At 37.1% G+C, this 27058-nt stretch overlaps 1 protein-coding gene across 2 annotated transcripts; it reads right to left on the reverse strand.

Moving 5' to 3' along the window:
- pbx3a (pre-B-cell leukemia homeobox 3a) lies at positions 1–26802 on the reverse strand. 2 transcript variants are annotated; one of them, XM_056745933.1, is made up of 11 exons: positions 26110–26802; positions 25322–25395; positions 8238–8479; positions 7833–8023; positions 7533–7668; positions 6950–6979; positions 5952–6117; positions 4536–4613; positions 2654–2766; positions 2366–2455; positions 1–1539 (listed from the first exon to the last, which is right to left on the reverse strand). In XM_056745933.1, the coding sequence occupies exons 1-11, from the start codon at positions 26295–26297 to the stop codon at positions 1447–1449; spliced, it is 1401 nt and encodes a 466-aa protein (XP_056601911.1). In that variant the 5' UTR covers positions 26298–26802; the 3' UTR covers positions 1–1446. The 2 variants fall into 2 exon arrangements, with proteins under 2 accessions (XP_056601911.1, XP_056601912.1); XM_056745934.1 differs by lacking the exon at positions 6950–6979.
- Between the last annotated feature and the right edge of the window lie 256 nt (positions 26803–27058).

Raw genomic sequence — 27058 nt, forward strand, 5'->3', positions numbered from 1 at the left:
ACAACCTTTAATAATGGCACATTGCAACCCAAAACAACTGATGAATAAATTAAGGATTAAAAATAGAATTAAGAATAAATTAAGAAGTAATACAACTTAATTGTAAATGACAAAGATTTTGAAAAGAACAACATTCCGTTTTAATTTGTTTTAGAGATACAGTATGTGTGTTTGGTGATCATGGGCCTAGTTTATAAAATGTTGCCTAGAAACCGCCCTAAACTTGATTTTACGATCATTTTCAAAGTGCACACGCGTAATGAACATATACACATAGAAAACGTGTGTACGCCTCTTCTTCGGATGTGAAATCTTTAAATCACAAATGATCTTGAAATGCCGCACTGCCGAACAGTTTCAGATATCCGCCTTATAAGCAATGTCCAATGAATGTCATTGGTACATGAAAGAGCACCTTTCACCATCCAAATCTTTTACGAGCTGCAAGAATAGCCTATATTTCCAAAAACCTGCAGCACTCGGACAAGGAAAGGTGCGTAAGTCTGCTTAGACCCTGTAGTTGCGCAAAGCACTTTCCCACATCGAAGACCGTTTTATATATATGGTCCTGTGGATTTTTGCGTATGCACATTCTATGATCAAATCCGTGGGTTCGCACGCTTTATAAACGAGGCCCCTTGTGATTATGTTGAGTAGCTTGTATGAAATAATTAAACAATAATTGACCCTAACATTCTCTCTTCTGTAATGCTCAGTAAAGGTGATTTAATAAAATGATGGAATAAACCATTCAGAGGAAAACGTGTTTCAGCAACTATTAAAATTTTTACATATTGGTCTATAAGTTCTTTCAATGTTAGCAGTTGTTTTTGTAGTGGTCTCCGCTTCTTCCAATGTAAATTTCCATTTGCAATTCAAAAAAGTGCTGAATCCAACAAATCACTGCGGCTATTATAGAATTATTTGAAAACGCGGCAACAACTGGTGAGTTATTTCTGTATATTTTCAATTCTGCAAGCCAGATGTTGCTGTATTGATTGATGTAAGATATCTGTAATTTACATCTATGTACTGTCAGACCTTTAAATCATTAAATCATGAAGGATTTGTTTTGTTCACAGATTCTTAATATAACTGAATGTCATGAGTGTGTATTTACAAAGATGACATTTATTATGAATAGCATCAATATTCAAGTTAAATTATTACAAATATAAAAAAATCTGTTTTCCCTGTTGATCTGTTAGAGATAAACACGAAACGTCTTGTTTCCACAAGCGTACGTGTTAGACATGTCCGTGTCCATCGGTTTTGTGACGGCTGTTCTAGTATGCTGCTCTTCTTGTCAAACGTCCAGTACTAAAGAACTTTCAAAGCTCTTGTTTCTGACTGTTATCCATGGCAGGGGTTTTCAGTCTGTATGGCAAAAGCTCACTTGTCTGTTTAAAGATTTAATAGGGTGCTGTTGATGTAGGGCAAGTGACTTCAGTTAGATGTATCTGAATGAACACTGTTCGCTCCCTCTTTAGGAGATGTTACAGAAGATGGAGTCACAGCATCATGCCAGACTCCGTTACCCTGGAAAGAGAGAGAGTTTAGGTCACATTGAGTGAGTATTGAGCACAGATTCATATTGATAACCAGCATTGTATCTAATGATGCACATAGTACGTTACCATATGTAAATACCATACGTAACTGATTTGGGTGCTTAAAAGTGTCTCTCCTAAACAAACACACCCCGAAATGACAATGAAACCCCTTAAATTCTCCATTGTATTTGATTCTTCTCCCCTGGCAAACTTATTACAGTATCAGAGAGTATTTTTTCCTCTCTGTGGCCTCAACAGATAAATACATCTTTAGTGCAGCGATCCAGATCGACGTATCTAGGAAGACTCGACAAAGCCGCAGGAAATTCCACTCCCACGTTTATTATAGTGATAAGAAAATGGACTACGTATCCGCTCAGAGATAGAGAGAGCGTGTGATTCGCTATGAAGGCAAATATATTCCGTCTACATCATTGCATTTGGTTATTAGATGCGTTTTGTAAAATGAAAATGGAATTTGCTTTCGAACCCGGCAATCGGCCCGTGCATGGATGAGAATATTAATATGAATCCATACATTAATTTTTGCTTTTTCTACATCTTCTATCGAATTTCCAAGACTTAATCCTTGACGTCTTTGCGTGAGCACACAGACGGAGGTTTGATGGGGATGACGTTTCTTTAAATGACTCCGGAAGACCTGCTGGGAAGAGATTATCCGTCCCCTTTAAACATCACTGTGTGTGGTGTCAACCCGTTGCACTGCACATCCATTTTGGAGTTGTTAAATGTAAAAAGGAAATTTCAGGTTTGAATGTTTACAAAACAGATTGTTGCTCTGTCAAACCTACGTTTAAAGCGTGAGGGCTGTAAAGCGGGTTTCCCCGAAGACCATCGCTGTAACCCAACGACTGACTGATACTGTGATGTGTGGATTCTCCCTGCAGACAAATAAGATGGATAAAAGACATAATAAAGGTGATGCTAAACGACACACATAATCCATCTAATGTTTGTCATGTGACGCAAAAAAACCCCATAAATTCAGGGAAGTTTTGTAGGGTTATTTTTCATTCGATTGCATTAAATAGTGGATGTCACACTTTGTGTGTGTGTGTGTGTATGTGTGCGCACGTTACCTGTGTGTGTCCTGTACTGGGCACCTGTGTAGACTGGTACGAGCTCCCGTTCAGACCGGGCAGATTCATGAACATGTCTCCCGAACCTGTCAAACTGTATGCACCTGAGGAACCTGCACAGATGAAGAAACTGTCAGTGTTACAGAAGGGCTTTTCACACTTCAAATCGTTAACCCCGGGTTATTCTTAACCCCAGGTAAACAGGATCCTGGGTTATCTGTTTCACGTTTTACACAGTTTATAATTTGGTTAACATTCTTATTTGCATATTTGCGGTGTCAACAATCATGATTGGAAAATACTGCAGCGTCAAACTGACTGAATAATCATAGTGCGTGGTCCCTTTAAATAACCGAATACCTCATTGTTCCGCATCCGGTGAATAGCCGGTAAAGCCTCATAAGACGTTACATACTCAAATAAATAAGTGGGTGTCCATTGCTAAGGCTCTGGTCGTATCATTCTACCAAGCTTCGTTTCACACTAAACACGTCTGCACTGCAATACGGGCTTAAAGGGCTCGCCATAGTCCAGGCAAATTGCGCTTTCGTTCGGCGTTTTGGGGTAGGGTAGAATGAAGCTCAAAAACGTTGAGAAACAATTTAGTGTTTTCGAACAATCCAACACCCCTTTGTTTCTGGATGCGGGGTTTAAATGAAGTATGCAAATAGCCTAGTGTTCTAGTTGGCATGAAGCTCCCAAGTGAGAATGTAGTATATCTAACCCGATGGGACAGCCCTATCAAGTGCAAACATATAACGTTAATTAACCTGATGTTTCTAATTATGAGATAAAAAGCAGTTTTACAAAAAACATAACTCTGGAGATTTCACCAATAAATTATGTAACACTACATTTTACTACGAAATTATATGTAATATCTAATTATACTGTATAGTGAAGTGAAGTCAGATTCATTTTTATAGCGCTTTATTTGCAGCTGTACCCAAAAAACAAAAACAAAACACACGTTAGACAAACGTAGATTAAATAAAGATATAACCTTAAAAAGTAGTAGTATAGCGTACACTGGAAAGCTTTCCGCAACATCTCGCGAGACCCGAGCAAAAAGTCTCATGATTCATATCCAGAACAGGATGCATGGTAGGATACGCTTAGCTTTAATACCGCTCCGAAGCGGTATTCAAGATTGTGTGGATTTAGTGTGCGTTAAGCGCACTACCGTTTGACATTTTTTAAGACATTGGACACACTTGCGCTCTGCCTTCCTGTCGCAAGCCCGCACTCTCAAGTGGCCAAGACCGCAAGTGGGGGTATTTGGACGCATCCATATACTAAATAACACAGAAGTAAAATTCTAAAGTTTGTCAAATTACGTCAGAATGTACTGTGAAATTCTACTCGACCGGCCAAATTATACATCATGATTATCATATTAATATTTTGAACATTGCTCTAATTGTAGTTGGTCAATAACAAATTTAAATTTTAACCATTCATTGCAGCCTTAAAGATTCCTAACACAAAGCACACTTTTCAAGAAAAACATTACATTCAAATATGATAACAGCATTTTTTTTATGTTAAAACAATAGATATTACCCTCATAAAGAAGAGAATAATTATTTTGAATGATAGTGGATCATGTCTATAGTTAATGTGATAAACTACACCTGTGTTTACTTTGATATGACACCTGAGAGAACTCGAGGCGAAATGACCTCACATACAGCAACATACAATAAAATTTTATTCAGTCGATCTAAATAATATCCAAGCAAAAAAAATTAGATTATTTTGAGAAAAGCTATAACATATTATTTTGTTATCTAATGTAGTGAAATTCATTTCAAAATGTATAATTAATGTGTATGTGTATGACCACACAAAGCTGAAGCATTTGGTCTGTAAGCATCCGTACCGGTGAACATGCTGCTTAACAGATTGTTTTTGTCTTCTGTTGCATCCAGTTGAAAGTCTTCATCTTTCATTTGAAATCCTGTAGGAAAAAATGTAAGAAATTTCATCTGTGGCACAGGACAAGACCTTCATCTCTTTCACTTTTGATAATTCTACAGTGGAGACTTGAAGTATCACAAGGTAAATGTTTGGTTCTGTTCCAAACCCCAGTGAGCTGCCTATTGAGGGAGCAATCTAATACTACAGCAATTCTGACAATAAAGACATCATTTTTAAAGAATAAAGTAGAGTAAAGTTGACGCTTTATGAGATTATATTGTAATGGTACACGAAAAGAGTCATATGCCGAGTCCGAAAGCGCCTACTTCGATACTATATACTTGCCGAAAATGAGTATGAGTCATGAAAAGTGTGTCCGAAACCTCAGTATGCAAAAAAAGAGAAATACCCGGATGGTCTACTACTTCCGCCTGTAACACGGGAAGACGGATGAAGACGAACGGAGACGCAACAGAATCCAAGGGGTTTTAATGGTAACAGGAGTCCAAGACATACACTGGAGCAGGCGCTCATGGGAGACAAAACTGGGTTTACAATACAATACTCGACAAAGAACTAAGGAACACACAGGGCTTAAATACACGGGGAAAACAGAATCAGGTGTGGGACTAATTAACAATGACGAGGGACAGGTGTAAACAATGAACAAGGAAAAACACATGGGGAACACAGGCTGAAGTGTTACACCGCCGAGATTCGTGAGTGTGGATCGGATGGACACTTTTCTATCCTATGGTGCCACGGAAGCAAAGCAACAGTCAAATTTCAAAAGTAAATATAGCGGAAAACTTTAAGGCAGACGTCTGTTTACAATGTAATTGCCCAAAAATGTATTTCTTGTGACTAAATGATGTTTTTACAAACGCTCACGTATAGCTTGTGGTTAAAAAGTCATAGGTCAAAGAGCATGTGGCGGACGCAGTATGTCCAAAATGTATTCATACTACACCCACTCATGCTATATAGAATGTACTTTTTTAACGGCCGATAGGTAGATACTTATGTAAATTCAGTACGTACTGTCACAGTATGCGATTTCGGACGCAGCGATACACTGAACCGGATGTTGCGAACACTTTACTTCCATATTTTCACGCATTTCCGAGTAAAATGAAATTTCGAATGAGAAAAATAGTGGCCGTGGCTTTCGTCTATTGGATGATTGGATGTAAAAAAACAGCCGTTGCATTTTGAAATGGAATTGGCAAAAGACTGAGAGTTGAAGGGAAGGGGTTAACTGATGCTCCTCCCAAGCCTTCTAACATACGTCATTTAGTCATTACAGGAGAGAATTGGCTTTTCAGATTTAAACTCAAGACTTAAAGTGTTTAATTCAGATGCAGATGGTGTTGTGTACCCGAACTGGGCGTCGTGGGCGAGTTGGCCTGACTGTTCTGTACAGCTGCAGCTACAGCGTGTGCGGCCGTCACTGCGGTTTTAGCTGCATAGAGATTCGCCTCCTCCTGGAATTTACTGATATTCTTCTTATAGCGAATTCGTTTGTTACCAAACCAGTTAGACACCTGAGAGAGAGAGACAGAGAGAGAGAGAGGATTATCCAGTAAATTTCACATAAGAAGTCATGTTTAATATATTCATTCTCAATAATATTTTTACATAACATGAAAAAAAATGTTTTTACTTAACGGAAATATACAGAACATTAGGGAACAAGACATTTGCTTATTAAACGATGTCAAATTTTATAAATATACAACAAGTCTAAATGAAAATAAACCTGTTTTCAGGACCTTCTTGTCACCAACTTCATTATGTGATATACGTATACCCGATTAACATGTTTCTGTTAGATTCATCTGTGCAGTATTCATGGAGTACATAAAAACATAATTTTTACAACTTACATAACATCACAATACACTTTACTTTCCTGTATGTGTTTTTTATAGCCTCTGTTATTTTTTATACAATTTTACGACATTGCAAATAGACCAACCTTCAGCAACAGAACATTAACTCTTCTATAAACTCAGATATATTAAAACTACAGCCACCTCGAGCGATAGCTCCTTCATAAAATGTGTTGAAACAGGCTTAAACTGCCAATGGGAGGGTCGAATCGTTCAAGAGGTGCAATAAAAATGCCTTGCCGGTGTCATAATCTCGAGATCCATTAAAAGACAGCCAGAAGAAATAATTCATAACAGTGTGTAAATGTCCTCAGTGTAGAGTAAATGTGTGTGTAGTTACATGAAACACGACTATCTCCATTCACACACAGAATAATAATCCAGCTGCGAGAGAAATTATTTTATGATGCATTCAATGTTATTTTGCAACGGCAGTCAACACGGACAGACGACAGTGCAGACAGACAAATGTTTAGTGACATACCTGTGACACAGTGATGGTGCTTGCCTTCCCCTATGGGCAAAAAAAGAAGCGGCTTTTTTTTACAGTAACGACTGTGACAACAACACCTGCTCCCATAACACAGGCTGGAAATGAGAAATACATTCATCTTCATTTCTTTCATCTCAATAGTGCGCAACGGCGGGCTTCTAAAAGTACAAATACCATTCACAAACTCGATCGATTTTTAAGGTAAAATGTATAAACCTTTCAAGAAGGATCTAATGTGCGCTCAGATGGTTGAGAATGGCGCTGTTCCTGTAGCTCAGTGGGTTAGAAGCACAAAGGTCATGGAACAGAACTGTGATCCGAATTTCTCCTAATTTGGAAGTACTTACTATTTCATGTACATTTGTCATGCTTTGTTGAAATATTTCTCTTTGAAATGTCAATGGAGAAAGTGAATGACACTGAAACCTCAAACACTGGTTGTTTTTTACTTCTTAACAGCTTTGACTCAATGATGTTTCTCTGCACCTTCACAGTGTCACAGACTTTATAATCTGATAAATGTGTTAGTTCAAGTGTTTAGATTCAGAATGAAATCAGACATTTGTGGACTCACCTGTGAGACTGTGATTGCACACTTCTTGGCCAGCTCTTCTTTGGCTTCCTCGCTGGGGTACGGGTTACTGAGGTGAGAGTAAAAATACTCGTTCAGAACCTCTGTTGCCTGCTTGCTGAAGTTACGACGTTTCCTCCTGAATACCATAAATGCAAAGAATAAAGAACAACAATTAAAGAATTAAAAACTTGACTTACTCGTCCTAATGAGTTTCAAACCTAAAACCGAAAGATCCATCTATGATACTTCTGTCGTATTGGTGGCTGTATTTTAGAAATCATCTTTTAGGTCACCACACACCTGGCGTCAAGGAAGCGGGATCTGAGTATCATGACGGCCTCGCAGGTGCTCTGCTTCAGTTGCATTTGGATGGTGCTGAACTTGTGATGAATGATGTTCACCATGCGCTCGATCTCTTTGGGCGAGATGGGCCGTGTGCGAGACTGCTCCCTCAACAAATTCATCACGTGGGTGGTGAACTCGTTGCAGGCCTGCGGACCAATGAAATGTACATTCTGTCATCATTATATGTTATTACAGACTTGTATGGCTTTCTTTCTTCCGCAGAAACACTGTTACGATGGTCACCAAACAACATTGAACACCATTGACTATTTCTCGAAACATTTCTCAAAATGTCTCTGCACATGCTGGATTCTGATTTCAACCATGTCACATATATAAATCAAGTCATGGGGTTCACACCTGCTCATATTTCTCCAGCTCAGTGTGGTAGATCTGTCTGATCTGACTGAGTTTGGCTCTGTAGTCTGAGTGCTCGATGGAGTTATCACCTCCGATCCCCACTGCCGCTGTCGCTGCAGCGACAGCTGCTGCCCCGCCCCCTTTCTCCGGTCCGGACACGCCCTCCGCCAGCAGCATGTTATCCAGACGCATGAGCTGTGGGTCGGAGAGGTCGTCGTCCTGGCCGCCGCGGATACTGAGACCTGCGAGAGGAGAGAGGAATTAGAAAAATACATGAAGCAATAATTAAAAAATGTAATCTTTGCCCTCGATTATATTCAGGTGCTTCTTAACCTAACATAAATGTACAGGTTGACACAAAACTTCATACCAAGTTTTTTATTGTTTTCCTGTTTTTAATATCATTTCATGCCTCTGCTGCTAAATTTTAACACCGTGTCTACATGACAACGGCTTGTTCTTAATGGGTTTGTCGTGTAGTGTTGCATCGCAATCAGTGTGGACAAAATGTAAAATTATAATGCGTTCTAATGCGTTCTATTGTCTTTTATCGTGTTGCACTGCTTCGTGTCCGATGAAGACACGTGTAAGGTTGCTATCAACAATGCAACATTTTGAAAAGAAGTATAGAAATACATTTGACCGCATTTTTTTACTTTAGTTAGTGTGTTATATTAGCATAAATTTATGTTAGCATCAATAATACCTGCAATAGGATATAGCTTAAACTTAAATGCCAAGCGAGATATTGTCTTTAACAGAAGCTGTTCTGTGTTGTACACGGATATTGTGTGTGTGTGCGCATACCTCTGTCTAAAACACTTTTATGAAACGTCATCTGAAGTCCTGATTGCAAATGTCTCCTAGTCAATCTGCTTGTTTTATTATCCAACTCGGGTCCAATATAAAAAGGCAAAACTAACGGTTCTGTTATTAGTGATAATATAAACGGTCTGATGTCATTTGGTCCGATGTCATTTCCCTCGCCATAGTAGAAAACAAATACGATCTCTAACAAAGACTGACGTTTGCCTATGCACTACGAGACCTCTGTTACACTTTGATCGATCTGCATGTTTTTAACTGATGAAGTGAGGTTGACGCCATTGTTACTGTTTATTGCTAAAAGCCAAAGCTTATAAATTGACGTGCACTGAGAGGGGGACCGACCATTGACAAAGCTTGAGGAGCGGAACTAGCTGATATGGTATGGGCGTGCCTGAGGATCAAGACGGTATGCCACCGCCGGTTGGGGAACGTTCAGAAGAGCGAATCGGGGTGCGATCGGCTGTGACCACTTGGCGGGTTGGTTTTTGTTCGAAGAGGTCCCCACATCACTAACGCTGCTAACACAGGCGGACTTCGGGGTAAGCAATGACAGATTTTTAATCCTTGGAAGAATGTTTGTCCTATTTTCAAAAAAAAATTTTTTAAAACAAGATTCACTTATGATAATAAATCTTGTTTTCTAAAAATAAATTCCGAAAATTAAAGGTAGAGTTTGTAAGACTTTTGCAGTAAAATATCCCAAAAACCACTAGGCCGATGTTATATATTTTTTCACCTGAGTTCTTACAATATCTCAAATGTTTCCAATTGCTTTTAAATCCTGAGAAAATTGCCATTTTTTTACCATAACTTTTACTACGATTGATTTGAACACTTAAAACTGCACAGTGTTATCACACCATCGTATTGGACAATTACTGTAACATATATGACTAACAATTTAGTTTTAAACCTTACATTACTCGGGTCTAATTCATTATAATGAAATAGAACGATTTCATCAAACGCAACATTTCTAAAACTTTATCACTTTACCTCTTACGCTAGCATGATTTCTTGTTCCCGTCTAATTGATGTATCAGTGGTACCATCAGCAGTGAAGTTGAAGACAACATATCCCATCATTCCACGCTTCTACACAGCGTCATCAAGCTACGCGATTGTTGTTGTTTTGATCGTGCGGCCTCTAGCGGCGATTTCTACAAACTGTACCTTTAAGTGAATATATGCTTTATAAATACACACACACACACACACATATATATATATTTATATAAATATATTTGTCAATAGGGTGAGAAAACTAATTTTCAAATCTAATGTAAATGTGTTGATTTGAACGTGTTTATATACCACATGTGAACTGGACAACAGGACAAAAAAAATGTGTGCGGTGTATTTCTTAACGAGTGTCTGATACATGGATGAGCATTGTGTGTCCTAACTTTAAATTCATGAAAACTCCAATGTGAGTGTACAATAGGTGTGAAATACCAGCAGGAGTGCAATAGCAACTTCACTCACACCTGGACCACCCACAGAAGATGTCAGACTTGGAGTTCTTTCTTCTACTACCACACATCTTCTAAACTGAGAAGTGACAAGCGTGTTGAATTGAACACACACACATGCTGGGGCATTAATGCACAGGTCAGGTTTGGTTATGACACACTGTTTATTAGCGCACCCACCAGCCTCGTCTCCAGAAGATGATTGACAGCGGTGAGTCTCTTCACTGAGGTGGGAGAAATACGAACTCTATGAGGCGTAAAGCTGAGACACCAGCAGAGCTAAAACCAAACAAAAACTCCTTTAATTCCATGATTACATTCAGTTGACACTCAGGTCGATGTGGATGGTAATTTATACTGAATTTTTGAAACATACAAAAAGTATGGAGGTGTTAAATGAATTTAGATTGTCGAGGTAAAATAATCTGGATTTGGGCACATTTGATGAGAAATGTTTGAGTTCATACCGAGATCTTCATCAATATTGACATTTGATTGCAGACTTGAATAATCTGAGCTCTGTTTGACACATTTTTGAGATTTTTGCCTCTTTTTATCTCAGAAATCTAAATTTCTGTGAGGCATGAGCTTCCGTTTGCTCTTGATATAATCTCATTGATGTCTAGAAGAAATATTTGCGTTATGAAAGATATTTTTTCTTTCTTTCTTATGAGCTCTTCTGAGTAAACACAGTGAAGTGCCATTGTGAGGTATCTCATGCTGCAGAGCTGCACACAATGACTGAAATAAGATACAACAGCCACACACTGCCCTCCAGACACACACAGAGAGAGAGAGAGAGAGAGAGAGAGAGTCTATTCATGAGGTCGATGCAAGATGACATTTAAAGCACTACAGACAAAGGCAAACAAAAGCGAGATGTTAGAATGGAACACAGGAGAAACCATGAATCAAAATTTGCACAATGTCTTTGCATCTTATCAACATTTGTTCTTCATTTCAATTTCATTGTTTTTTTCCCCTCACGTTTATTTGTAATCCCAATAAAATGGCAAATGTAGAAACGTTCTGTATTCAGACCGCAGGCATGAAAATGCTAATTCAGCACGGGGGCGCATCACATGAAATGCACCTCTCAGAGTTTCTTAAGACGTGGAATTGTTCAGCGGTGAATGAGCAAGAACACAACTGATACAAATACAGCATGTGCAGATGTGTAAATTTATATCACAAAGTGAGGGCTAATGCTATAGAGTTTTCCAAACATCTGTTGTTCCATTAATGGATGGTGAGTCACATGAAGCATGCTTTTACTTTTTGAGAGGTATTTAAAAGTGAGAAAACATCAAACCTCGTTCAGACAGAGACTTTGTTGATGTGTGTCGCTTGTCTCTTGCTATGAGCTCTCCATTGAAATGAATGAGACCGCGTTGATCTGCCGCTGCTAGTCGCTGGCGGTCTGAACGAGGCGTCAGCGTTCAATAAATCTGTGGTCAGGAGGTGATGTGTGCTTTAAAGAATCTGTAAAGATTCACAAGGTTTGCACCTTTGTTTTCAAGAGTCTAGTTTATCATGTTGGCTTGATAAGCTGATGTTATATTTAAATGTCCAAATATTCAGACCCAACGTTTTTAAATGCTTCCCCTATTTAAACCATTACAGCAGAAAACAATACGATGACGCTGCTGCTAGTAGATTTCCAAGAATTTTCCAAATTTGAAAATGAGGATTTCCAAATAAGACAGAATATAAAAAAATGTACCGGTCTTATGCTTAGAATGCATTACACACTACAGCACAATCTTTTTTCTGTTGATACTGTTCTCATTCGTGTTTGCCTGAGAAACTAGATGTTGATGACAGAGCGCAGGATGATTGTGGGTGTTGTAAGGTGAGCAAACACAGACTGAAGCAGCTGTACACTGAACCGACCGATCTCACGAGAAAACACACTCCACCTGACAACTCACAGGAACAAATATTGAAACACCCATTTCTCATATTGACATGAATCTGTTTAGGAATAAAAAAACTGCATTTACTGTAAGAAGATCATAAGATGATATACACTTCATAGAAGCTCAACTAATCCTGAGGTCAATTTTATAGAATTAATCAAAAGCTTAAATTAAATTTGCTATGGATTGAATTAAACCAGGGTTGCGTTTCCCGAACAACGACAACTCACAATTTAACCACCATAATACGAAACATTGTTGGGAAAGTTAATGACGTAGTTACTACTGTTTTTCAAAACTGTAGTACTCTGTAAATGTACATTAAGGCATTTGGCAGACGATTTTATCCAAAGCGATTTACATTGCATACATTTGTATCACAGTATGTACAATTGTTTGAACCTAATTGATGACATCACACAGGTGGTGGAGGAATGGCAACTTAAAACGTAAAAGAACTATTCTTCTAACCACAGACCTGTGATGTTAGGACACTTTGCAATGCTGCTTGTGATCGATCGTTAGAACGATGGTTTCAGGGAACACTTAAATCATTGAACTATGCTGGAATGACGAAACTTGCGACCATAGTTGGCTAATGATGCTTTTGGGAAACGCACCCCTGGATTGTAGATAACTTTATTTTTCCAGGTCTTTTTCCACTGTATAACCAACTATCTAGAATCCAGGTAACTACTGGTATTTTATTGAATTTTATTAAATGAAAAGATCTATGATCGTCCTTAACCACTCACTAAAGTTGTGCCCATAAGATTGAAGATAAAATGTTAAAGTGTTTGTTCATAAAAAAAACATTCCGTCATCAGTAACTCAGTATTGTGTCATTTTTAAAGCCATGTTTCATATCACAAAAACATTCTGAATTGACACACACATCCTTTCACATAGCTTTGTTTGACACTTGGTAGCCATGTATCTCACTGTATTTAAAAGAGAATTGGGACACAACCTCTTTTGAGCTCAAATGAGTTTAAAAAGACCTGAGGGCGAGCTAACAACCATATTTTCATTTTATGTTACACTGTTCCTTTAACAGACCATTGAAATGAGTCACAACAGAAGATGAGGTTCTCTAACTCTCGTGAGCGGTTCTCACTCTAAACTAAATCTAATCCGGAGCTTTCAAATCTTCACAACCCCCATTTACAAGTCTAATTTAATCTGCTTGTGCAGCCAACGCTCAAAGCCTGTTTCCTCGCTGAGCAATGACAGCTTTAAAAAAAGATTCTTAAAAGGGGTGTTACTGTGTACAGCTGGAAGGACCTGAGGGTGGTTTTGGATCTCCTCATGGAGCAGAACAAATTCTTCAAATGCATATTTGATGTAAAAAGACTTGATTAGAGGGCCTTCTCTCTCAGAGTCTTCTCTTCATTAGCACATAAAAATAAAATGTTTTTAATACTTCTTATATCAGAAAGAGACACATGCTGGGTGAATTCAAGGATTTAATATGACCATAGAATGAGGATAAATGTGTGCAGGGTTTAAGCTTCATAATTAGAAGAATTTAGGTCATATTAAACAGTGTAAATAAATAAAAAAAGATGATTATTTAGAAACAATCCAAAACGTGTATAAATAAACAGCATCGCACACAGACAGGAGGAGAGGTGTAGAAAAACTTAACAAAATTGAACAGAAATTTGACATTATTTCTTTTTTATTTCATAGATCATTCTTGTGAATTATATCATTATTGTGTTTTTTTGTGCACAATAACGGAATAGTGAAAATCTAATATTGTAATATATTGTGATCTAATATAATATTTATAATATTGTAAATATATAAAAACTTTAAAAATGAAGAGACCATACTAAATTTATTATCAGTTTTTCTGAATTTAATTTTTAAAAAGAGAATTTCATTCTGAGAACTAGTGACAACATTTTCACTAAATTCCGAATAAAAATCTTGTTTTTATTTAGAGAAATAAATATATTTGCAGGGCTCAACATGTGAAAAATGTGATTTTGCATCTCCCATGTGAACTCTGGACTCCAGTTTGGAAACAAGAACAACCTAAATCCCATAGCAACGCCAAGGCAACCACTCACCAAAGCATGGAAAGAGTAGTGCTTAAACACCATTCACATTTTCTTATTCCAATAAACCAATCTTGCTACTTTTTTCCTTAATTTCCGGTTGCATATCGATAAATGAAGCACTTCACATTTAATGTTCCTGTTAACAAAACTAAACAACGTGTTGCACACTTGTGATGTCATTTTGCATAAGGCTGCATAGATCTCTTTCAAGGTGAATGGTGTCGTGGTATTTCAACCGCGCACATGGGCGTCCATGGCTTCTCTGTTCACGCAGCAGAAGATGGAGGAAAGCGTACAGCTGTGGTTTAATTTCCCACGACTTCTGTAATCACTGTAATTAACAGCTAATCGCCATTCATTATCCTCACATAAACTCCTCACAAATCAAAGAGAAAACCACTGCTGGTGGCTTTCATACACGACACGCTGCAGTTTAGCTCTCAAAGACTCTCTGAAGCTTGCAGATTTACATTAAAACCAACATCTTCGCCTACGGAAGAGTAAAGCATCTGTCAATCAAAATTAAATCTATCTTATTACACGGCTCGTTGGAATGCTTGATTCTGATTGACCAGTCACGCCATTTGCAGGTTCCTTATTCCCAGATAAACACCTCTCAAATCTATTAACACACGGTAAACCAGATGCAGCAAATATTTTTGACAGTTTTTTTGACAAATTAAATATACCTCTTTTAATAACATATATTACATTATATTTACAAATGATTAAACCAAATTGCCTGTTTGTGACATCTGAATGTCGTTTCTTACCTTAAAACCGAAAAACTAATCAAATATTACAAATTCACATTTCATGTCCATTTTTTTCATGTGGCAAGTAGCTGTTTACTTAGCGGGATAATGTACAAGCAGTGATCACACTGTCGGGGCTTATTTCTGCTATAACAACCGACTGCCGCCTGTACATTATCCCTTACATAAATCATACAAATCATCAAGCGAAGTAGGAACAGAGACATGCAATAAAGAATATAACAAACCATATATTGGTACCAGAATAAGTCAAGTAAACCATTTATTAATAACATTTTATATTTAAGATAATAATATTAATTACATTTTTATAACATTTAATTTTTCAAAACATTTATATTTATGCATTTGCTTTAAACCAAAGAGATGAACGGTGCATTCAAGGTATACATCACTATGTGTTCATTGGGAATCAAACCCATACCTTTTTTTCCTAATTCAATGCTGTACCAACTAATCTACAGAAGTATCGCCAAAACACTTAAAATCTAAAAGGTTATCATCTCATTTTCTATCAGCTTTCTAAGTAGAAAAATATGTATGGTAACAGGTCCACTGACCTAGCCTATTCAAGATTTGTCCTTATTGTTATATGACAAAAAGATTCTAACATATACAAGCCTGAAATAACAATACACCTCTGATCATCAAATGTGCATTACGCCATGGAGTGTATATGAGCCGAAAGATAATATTTGGACCTGTAATTATCCATATACAGTAACAAGCATCCACAACACCCTTACAATTGTACAGCAATGACACCTTTTCTACGTCTACTGTGCATCCCAGAAACAGTTTACTGACTGTCTCTGTGTGTGTGTGTGTGTGTGTTTGTATGGTTTGCTTTGTTTTGTTTAGCATGTTTTAACATTCAGTATGTTCGTCTCGATCTACATTTTTCAGCCTGATGTCATGAAAAAAACATGACTGCAACATTTCTGAAAAATTATATTCCATTGCTTCCTACGGTCTTTAAATTAGATTGGTGCGGCAGTATGTTTGTTGGGATTCCAATGGAAGCAAGATGTTTCAGATGTTTCAGGTGTTTCAATGTAGTCGCAGACTTTTAGACACAGCCCGGTGAATAATGGCCACTGCACGATGGAAGCCGGGGCAGGTCGTCGATAGCAACGGATCGATTTCCCCTCGAATGTCGCTTTGTCTTTGAAGAGTCATTACATACGCCAAACAGATTCAGTGTTGCCAAACAACACAGAGAAATCTTTCCAACAGGGCTCTGCAAAAATATTATACCGCTTACCCGCTTTAAACCCAACATGAGAAAAATAACAGGTTTGTCATCGCAATGATTTTCTGTCTCAAAATACGGAACACAACAATCCGAACGAAAACAGATAAGATGACACTTTGTGTTTAAAAAGCACATAGCTTTTATGAGGTCTCATTAAATTCTCTTCAGCCGTCGTCATCCATAATAATCATAAACATCTTGTTCTTATGTACATAGTGTAGATTTACAATATGATCGAGAAGACCGACTTTAACCTTACGCCTTATGTGGGAACATGTAGATTCATGGAACTCATACTGTCCAATAATCTTCTGAATTAGAAATATTTTAATGTTACTGTAACTGAACTGGTAGAGCATTATGGGTTGTGGTTTGGATTCCAGAGAACACACATAGGCCTACAGATAAAAAATGCATGAAGAAAAATAAAACCATCTGTCAAATGCAAAAATGAAAAACTGGATTTTTTGCATGTATATCTGAGCAGCAGGCAATCAGATGAAAGTGATGCTGTAAGTTCAGCTCATTCACGAAAGCAAAGTCTTTGTGAAATGTGTGTTAATTATGCTAATCGAGATCCAGACTGCTGTTCAAAGCTTTCCGTTCATTGTGTTAACATCCTGTTTAGGAAACACAGTATCCATGAAGGAGTAATGAGGAGCGCTGCTCTGATACTGTGTTAACACTTCACATGGGACACAAAAAAAGGCAGGAGCGTGAAACAAGAGGAGAGTTGTAACACCTTCTAAAATTGTGGACTTGAAAAAGGGCATTCACCAGCTACATCTTTGTTTTTCAGCTTAAAGAGTTTACAGAAAAATTAAAAATGATTTCATAATTGATTCACCCTAATGCCATGCAAAACCTGTTTGACTTTCTTTACTCTGCAGAACACAAAAAAAGATATTTTGAAGAACATTGATAACCAAGCAACACTGAACTCCGTTGACTTCCATTGTATGAAGACAAAACCATTTCTCAAAATATCTTCTTTTGTGTTCCACTAAAATGTTCAACCATAACTTGGCAAATGTTGTTTACAACCACATGAGGGTGACTAAATGATCACAGAATTTTCATTTTTTTGCAAACTGCAATTTTCTAACATAGATGGAGATATTAAATGCCAAACACGCTTATGTAAAACTGACAACAAAAGAACATGGATTTTTTTTAAACTTCCGAAGACGTACTCAACCAGCTCAACTCAAGGACATATTCAGTAGAGGAAAAGGTCAAAGTCAGATGCCGCTTCATTGAGTCTCATCGAGTCTGTCTGGAAGCCAATGTGAACTGCATGTCAACTCTTCCTCAATCTTTGACTCGCTCAGTTATATAGATTTATTGATGGAAACTGTTAATGAAAGCCGCTGAGTATTTCCATTGCTCTTTAGTGTGTGCGCAGCAATCTTTATAGAACAGAAACAATCGATTGATATGATTTCCCAAGACTCTAGTGGGGAAAGAGGGGTGATCCATCAAAGACCCCAAGAGTAAAGCATTTAAAGACCTACTACAGCTTTTACTTTATACTAACTGATGCTACAATCAAACCAAACTAGAATGTAAAATATTACATAAGCACTTTACCCAAAATGTTTGATTTTTTTACATTTTTATCCATTGTGAATCAATGTCTGCTTGTGTTGCACATGAACACAAAAAACCATTCTGATAGACTCTGTCTCAAAATGGCATATTAGATCATGTATTAATTTATGCACTGTAAAAAAGTTGCTGTTTCCTTAATGCTGCAAAAAAAGTGATAGTTCTCAACAAAATGAGCCTCCTGTCATGCTTTATTTATTCTCATGTCATTCCAAACCTGTATGACTATCTTTCTTCCCAGAACACAAAAGAAGATATTTTGAAGAATGTTCCCCCGTTGACTTTCATTGTATGAACACCAGACCACTGAGACATTCCTCAAAATGTCTTCTTTTGTGTTATAAAAGACAGAATCATATACGTGGGTGAAGAAATTATGACAGAATTTTTATTTTTGCTTGAACTATCTCTTTAAGTTTATTCATATTGGCTGTGTAAGTCATTTCAATTTAGCATTTTGCATTTTGGCTAGTGATGAATTGCTATACCTTTAGATTAAAAAGATTAGAGATTGCCTAATTTAATCCGTTTAACTACAAAAAAAAATATGTTGATGTGATTTATTCATCACATCATTGTTTTCCAAGGTGTCAAAATGCATAAAAAGTGTATAACAATAATGTGTTCATTTTAGCAAACACAAATATGGGATTCTTTTCTTGTGCCATTTTATATACTCCGTATAAAAACTTCCAAACAACAACTGTATCAGTTGTTTACACTACTTCATATGCAAAAGCCGTTTTCACAAACACATTAAAGAGTGCATTGTTGTTTTGTCAAACACATGCCATTCATACATTATCACAATGCCAGAAGAGTTCAAGTTCACACATACAGTATTCTGTGTCTTATTGTGTACCAAAGCTGTTGTGTACATCTGATCAAAGCTGCACGCTCCGCTGGAGCAAGACACGCAACACTTCACCGCTTGGCTCTGCTGCTTTTCTTGGCATCGCCTGAAAATAGTCTTCGTTCACTCTCACCACATGAACAAACCAAACCTTGACAGCTACCAAACAGGTGAGACATAGGGACAAAAGTGTTTAGTTTATTGTTGATTTTACTTTTCAAAAGAAACACACCAAGGTGTTTATTTTAATGATTTTAAGAAATATCAAAAATGTATTTTGTATGACAATTGATTTACAAATATTATTTTAATTATTATATTATTTTGGTACTCCATCCAGGGTGTATCCTGCCTTGATGCCCGATGACTCCTGAGATAGGCACAGGCTCCCCGTGACCCGAGGTAGTTCGGATAAGCGGTAGAAAATGGAATGGAATGGAATATTATTTTGGTGCTGTTTTTGGTCTTACACTTATATTCCAACAATATTCCAATACATGAAATGCCAGTCTAATTAAAGTAATATGAAGACATTCCCAACAAATTCTACCTCCATAAAGTGACATATTGTTAAGCAAAAAACACATTTTTTACAACATTAAACAATGAATCAGGTGTATAAAGAGAGTAAAAAGAGTCCTTTTATGCTGGCTTCACATGCTCTCGGAAATTCGATAATTCCCACTTCAACCCGGAAATAATTTCTTTTATTATAACATTAATGTTACTAAACACTTTTAATCTGACTAAATCCTGATAATGTGAAATTATGGAATTTCCGACAGCACATGATGGCAGCATAAGATTTCACATCTGACTTCATAAACCCATGCAAGTAAAAGGCACATGGTCATTTGGTCTCTCTCACCCATTCAGCTTGAGTCCAGAAACTCAGAGTAGTCATTTATTCTGAGTGTTATCTATCATACAGAAATATGTTGTGTGTGATGTGGATTAATTCATCACGGCTGTCTGTGTGATATATAACAACCACTCAATAGGGTCAAGAGTACACAGGAGCAATTAAAGCAACAGACCACATATCAGCATCTTTTAACAAACAGCCTGAAGATTTACAGTAGGGCCACTCTTCATTAACCAAATCAAATATTTTTATATGGTCGCAGACTCATATAAGTCATGCACACGAGTCCTTATCGATCACACTTACAATAACCATATTACCCTTATGAAAAAGTATCCTGGTTTTACTACAGTTAACATCATTTAGCCATCGTTCCCTGATAAATGGATGTCCCGAAATAAAAAAAATCTCTTCATTTTTTCACCATCAAGTAGATAAATACTATTTTGTGACTCTGTGGAACACAAAAGAAGATAATTTGAGAAATGGCAATTGTGTCCATCCAATGAAATTCAATGGGGTTTATTGATGTTTAGTTACTGACATTCTTCAAAATATCTTCTTTTGGGTTGTGCAGAAGAGAAAGAAATGGGCATGTCCCAATGGCCTCTGTTGATATTTAACAATATCTAACATGCAATACGGTTGTCCTTTAAAGCTGTGGCCTATTGATTAGCCGACTCTATTACTTTAGAGTAAAATTATGACACATATTACAGCAGGAATATAACCAACGCCAGAGCTCATGACAGCCGTGCAAGATGTTTGTGAAGGAGTCTGAGCAGACAGTTGGTCACACTGAGATGTCAGGTTTGATAAACGGATGGCGAGCTGTTTAATTTCACATTTCGTCCTCGTCATATCCGTGGCTGGGGATCATGCGCCGCTGACCCGTGGAGGACGGGCGGGAGGATATTGATAAAACAATTATCTGCTCGCCGCTCATGTGATTTTCTATTTCAATTACCGCAGGCGAGGACGAGAGCACGGAGGATGGTGCTATTGATTTCTCTCCTGTCCAGAGAGCGTGACACTCCTGCACACACCGCTGTGATGACACTGCAGGACTGTCATGGGGTCCCTTGATACGATTATGTGTTTAAGGGTGAAACAATGGGTGTGAAGAACTGAGAGACTGTGATTGCTAACTGGAATTTGATTACGACTAAATGTAATTAAAGATCCTTATTTCTTTCCTGGGTTTTGTGCCAGCATGTGTTAGAATTCATCATCATTAGTAGTTTCAAGATTATGTGTCACGAGATGTTGGTTATAGTTCATTCATTGAAATGCCTGGTGAGAGCAGTCCAGTAGTACAATTTAAAGCATACATTAAAAAAGTTTAAATAGTAAAAACAGACATTTAAGGAAGTATTTAAAATATGGTATGTAGACAATATAGTGTGGTATTTATTGAAAGTAAAGTATGTCTTTGCAGTGCAGATGCTCATTGTAAACAGTGGAATTTGTGCATGAGAGCATATGTACAGTATATGTGTGTGAGACACAGTATAAGTGTATGACAACATATGTTTTGTGCATGAGAGTATTTGTACAGTATTTGTGCCTAAGTGAATATGTACAGTATTTTTACAACATCATTCATAACAAGAGTATATAAACAGTTTTTGTGCGTAAAAGTATATGTGCAGTATTTGTGCATGAGAGAATATGTACTGTATATCTACATTAGGACAGTATTTGTGCATAAGATTATATTTACAGTTTTTGTGCATGATTGTATAAGTACAGCATTTGTGCATAGCGAATATGTACAGTTTTTGCATAAAGAGTATACGTACAGTATTTGTGCATGAGAGCATATGTACAGTATTTGTGCATGAGAGTATACGTACAGTATTTCTGCATGAGAATAGTATCTGTACAGTATTTGTGCATGAGAGAAAATGTACAGTGTTTTGGTATAAGAGTATATTTACAGTATTTGTGCATGAGAGAAAATGTACAGTGTTTTGGTATAAGAGTGTATTTACAGTATTTGTGCAAGAGAGCGTATGTACAGTATTTGTTCAAGAGAGTATACATACAGTATTGGTGCATGAAAGTAGTATATGTACAGTATTTGTGCATGAGAGTATATGTTCAGTATGTTTGCATAAACCAATATGTACAGTTTTTTTGCTTAGGAGTATGCATGCAGTATTTGAGCATGAGTGTTTATGTACAGTATGCATTCATGATAGTACATGTACAGTTTTTTGTGTGAGAGTATATGTACAGCATTTGTGCATGAACTCATACGTACAGTATTTGTGTATGAGAGAATATGTCCATTATTTGTGCTTGAGAGTACACATACAGTATTTGTGCATAAGAGTATATGTACAGTATTTGTGCATGAGAATATATGTACAGTATGTGGTTATAAGAGTATATATACAGTATTTGTACATGAGGGTATACGTACAGTATTTGTGTGTGAGAGTCTATGTACAGTATTTGTGCATGAGAATATATGTACAGTATGTGATCATAAGAGGATATGTACAGTTTTTTGCTTAAGAGTATATATACAGTATTTGTACATAAGGGTATATGTACAGTATTTCTGCATGAGAGAATATGTACTGTAAAGTATTTGTGAATGACAGTTTATTTACAGTTTTTTGCATAAACTAATATGTACAGTTAAAATTGTGCATGAGATTACAATATTTGTCAATTAGCGTATATGTACATGCAATATTTGTGCATGACTGTATATGTATAGTATTAGAGCATGAAAGCGTATGTTTTGTGCATGAGATTATATGTACCGTTTGCTTGCAAGACAGTACAGTTATAACACATTGGGTTAAATGAATCATTTACAGAATTTGTAGAAATTGTAAATTTGTTCCTTTTTTTGTCTGCATTTGAAAGCTATTCTTTACAACTTGTTTGGCTGTGAGGCTGTGTCTTATCTTCTCATAGTTTCGAATCATATCAAAGTCCCACAAAAATCCGCTGCTATAACTGAGTAAATTTCATCCTGAAAGTTTCACACGGACTTAGTCATAAACCATACCTGCTAAACAGAGATATAAAAGAGAGGAAAAAGAAGAAGTGCACTGTGGGAAAATCCAGTGCAGTGTGTTACTAATGCATATGATGATAAGACTTTATGAGCTTTAACTTTCCTCTCAGTAAACACACACACACACACACACCAGCAGTTACAACATAAGCAGGTTGGTTTTCATGTGACATTTTAAGAGGCATTGAGTTTTATGTTTTCATTTCCTGTCTCGTTTTTATTCATAATTTATTTCACAGAACTTCCCCAAAATGGTTATGAATAAAATATCAGTTTTTTCACGGTAGCACATGGTTACTTGGCTTGTTAAGGCTGTGAAAATTCTGATAAAATTTCTGCAGTATTTTTGCCCCTCACGTTCTGCCCTGAAATATCTCCTGTTTGGCATACAAGGACAAAGTGCACAAACCATATCAGTTTTTGTAAATCACCTACATTTTCTCTAAAGCAGCTAAAAAGCTATAATTTTCAAAATATAAGGATGACTCAAGATTTAATACCAGCACAAATGACGTAGGTTTTCTCTGCAGACTGAACATAATTTCTTTTTTGCATCTGGATTAAATGGAACACACCTGCGATACCATGAATGAAAAGCCCTGCACAGAAACTTTCTGAAGAAAATCTGAATATATGTACGTGACATGACCCTTTTCATAAAGTTTTTGGACATTACGGTCTAATTTCTTCTCAAGGTCATGCAGATGTCCTGTCAGCGTAACCACAGGTTTTACTATATTTGAACGTCAGAACGTGTCCATTCTTGTTTTCAATAAAAAAAAAAAAATATTTTTCTAATCTTGACAGGAACCATATCTATGAATCATAATAAACACTGTTGTGTATTTAAAAAATAATTTAAAATAAAATCATTTATATGAAACAAACATACTTTTATATAAGAAAATTTTAATTATTTTCAGCTCAATGCTCATGGCTTCACCGTCTATATAATTAAAAAATGTAGTTTAAGAAATCTACCATGGCCTTAATACACATAGGGGTCCATCACCAGGGAAAATAATGTCTTGGTTTTAAATCAATAATGATCCATCCTCATGTACATTTTCCGGGCCACTGCTCCCGTCTGGAAAGCTGTCTGGTTCTGACAGACCTCCACAACCTACAGGTTGAGCGAGCCGAACACAATTTGGCCGGGCTGAGAGGGCGTAATGATCCGCCGCCAAAGTCCAGCACAGTTACCTGCACAGACCTCTCCGCTGCTGCAGACGAATAATAGAAGCAGCAAATGCTTTTTGTCTGCACATTCACGACTGTGATTGACAGACTGACATTTAAACTCCATGCGTCGTGTGCAGGGAAGTTATATTTAGGTAATTTTTGGCACGTTTTTTCAACGCCTCACTATGAAAGCTTTATAAGCTCTACATTCGTATGCTATAATTCAAGCCATTGCAAAATGCCTATAAATGCAAATTAGATCAAAAAATATCACGGTGGTTTTATCTCCAGTCAATGAGGTTTAATGTTGTTTGGTAATCAACGTTCAGAATACCTTCTCTTATGTTCTGCACAAGCCATACAGATTTGGAATGAGGCGAGTAAATGATGAAAGAATGTTCATTTTTGGGGTGAGCCTGAAGAACAGACCTCAGCTGTATGTGGAGACCAGATTGTCTTGTGGATGGGATCTTTTTTTAATTGTGCCCCTAAGTTAACACCTATAAACCACTCAGGACTGCCTATGAACATCAACACAAACCCAGCCGCTCAAAACATCTCAGCAACACAAAAGCAATGCCCTGGCAACCGCCTAAAACACACTGGAATCTTGGTGTTTTGCATCAGCAAGCATCAGCATGTAGTTAAATTCTTCTGCATTACCAAAAAAGTCAAAGACCACTTAGAATTATTCAGATAATTCGATATCTTTGCCTAAATAATGTTATTGTCTAAATAGAGATATAATATGTGAACTCTTTATGCTTATTAGCTGTGTTTAAGATAAGTCTGAAGTCCTTTACTTACTTAATATTAACCATGTCTGCAAATCAACCTACAGAATCAAATGCAATTGCTTTGGTTTACCTTAAAGGGACAGTTCACCCAAAAATGAAAATGTTGTCATTATTTACCAACTTTCTTTGTTCTGCTAAACACATAAAAAGACAGTTGGAAGAATTTCAGTAACCAAACAGATCTCATCCCCCCATTTACTGCCATAGGGAAAATAAAAACTATGGGAGTCAATGGTGCCCCAGAACTGTTTGCTTTCCTAAATTCTTCAAAATGTCTCATTTTGTGTTCAACAGAACAAAGTCATTTATACAGGTTCAGAACAACTTGAGTGTGAGTAAATTATGACAGAATTATCATTTTTGGGTGAACTGTCCCTTTAAAGAGCGCCAAGCAAACAGGTGTGGGCATAAAGAATCACGTACCTGTTTTCTCTTTGATTTCACAGAGCACGTTGAACAGAGCCGGCTTCATTCTGTGACAGTTCAGCCCATGCTTTCTTTAGAAGAAAAAGAGAGAAGATACAGTATAATATATAAGTGCTGAAGTGCTGTACATCAATGATCTAAAACAAAGATGCTGTGGTTTTCCTCTGCTCTATCTCCACTTTAACTCACAGTTTTTTTTATAGAAAAAGGCTTTAATGTTATTTAACCAACACCAGCGTTGTAAATGTATCATAGTTTAATGTGATTTCTTAATCTTAACAGTTGCGTTTTTAATACAGTCACCCATCACAGTGTTGTGTAGTAGGGGTTGCGGTCACCTGGCAAGTGGTCTCAAAAAGTCAAAATTCTAAATACACAAGCACTTTATTTATCCAGCAATGTCGCTTTCAAGCACCTAACTGTTTTAAATGAGCATACTGTGGATGTAATCCAAGCCAAGATCTAATATCGTATTTTTGTAATCACTCACATTAAGACAATCATGAACTATTAGCTCCATCCTGGTAAACCAAAAGTTGAACTTGAACATCAGGTTGACATGTGTTTTATACAAATTATGTGGAAAATCTTGGCCAAAATATAGGTTTCATAATTGTGAGTTTTAACTCTTGCATTTTTTTCTTGCATAATTGTTTAGTGGTTCAGACCTTATGAATATGTTTTAACTAAAGTGACCATCTTATTAAGTGTAAGACTTTATATATAGTATAACCATAGTAAATTCTAGTTTATGGACAGGAACGCAAGGTGTTGGAGAAACTTACTTTGCTTGAGCCTCGTCTAGGCTCTGGTCGGTGATGGTCATGATTTGATGCAGAATGTCTCCAATGTCCTGTTTTCCTCTGCCGTCTCCATCCGTACCGTCATGAGCGTGAAGGACCGGTAATGTCACCGGGTGTCCGGTGAGGGTCACACCGCCCATCGTCTGCATCATACGCCTTTGCTCGTCCATATCAATGTTCTTTAAATCCACACACGATCTCGATTCCGTCCGGGAACAGATCAACTACATTAATGCAATAAATTTGATCGATGCTTCGTGCGCAAGTTAACGCAAAACAAAACTGCATGAATAAAACAAATCTCCAAAGGGTCTGACTGTGTTCTTCAGTACAAGGAATCTTCTAGTCGCCTTTGATGCTTTTAATTGTTCTTTATGTTGGAGTTCAAATTGGCGCGAAATTATGACCACTTACTCCGTTATAATGTAACAATTTAATTTCGATTTGTTATAATAACTGCTACAATGTTTCTCCAACGCTATTTGCCCATTCGCATCCTGTGACAGCATGTGCAAAACTTCAGAAAATCCATCCGTCTCCCATCCTCAGGTGCATCAAAAAAAGATGAGTTAAAAATAAAAATGAATGTGATGAAAAATAAATGCTTGTCTTTCTTATGGTGGGGTAGAAAAATAAAGGCAGTTCGTTAAATGCACATATAATGATCTCTTCTGAATGATCTACAGCAGAAGTGATGATTGTGGGAAGATCCGTGCGCGTTCTCTGTTTCTCATACACAGATCCCTCTGGTGATGTAACAGTGGAGACCGACGGCTCCGCCCACCCGGGGTGTGCGCCTCTGAATCTCTGTTGGCAGTTCTGTAAAATTACACGCATTCCTTAGGGTATTGTTTTCTGTATGTGCAAGATATAAAAATGAATAAATGTACTACATAATAAAGGCTGATTGTAAACTGGCAAGAAATAAATA

Source organism: Triplophysa dalaica, chromosome 4, assembly GCF_015846415.1.
Source record: "Triplophysa dalaica isolate WHDGS20190420 chromosome 4, ASM1584641v1, whole genome shotgun sequence".
NCBI classification, from domain to species: Eukaryota; Metazoa; Chordata; class Actinopteri; order Cypriniformes; family Nemacheilidae; genus Triplophysa; species Triplophysa dalaica.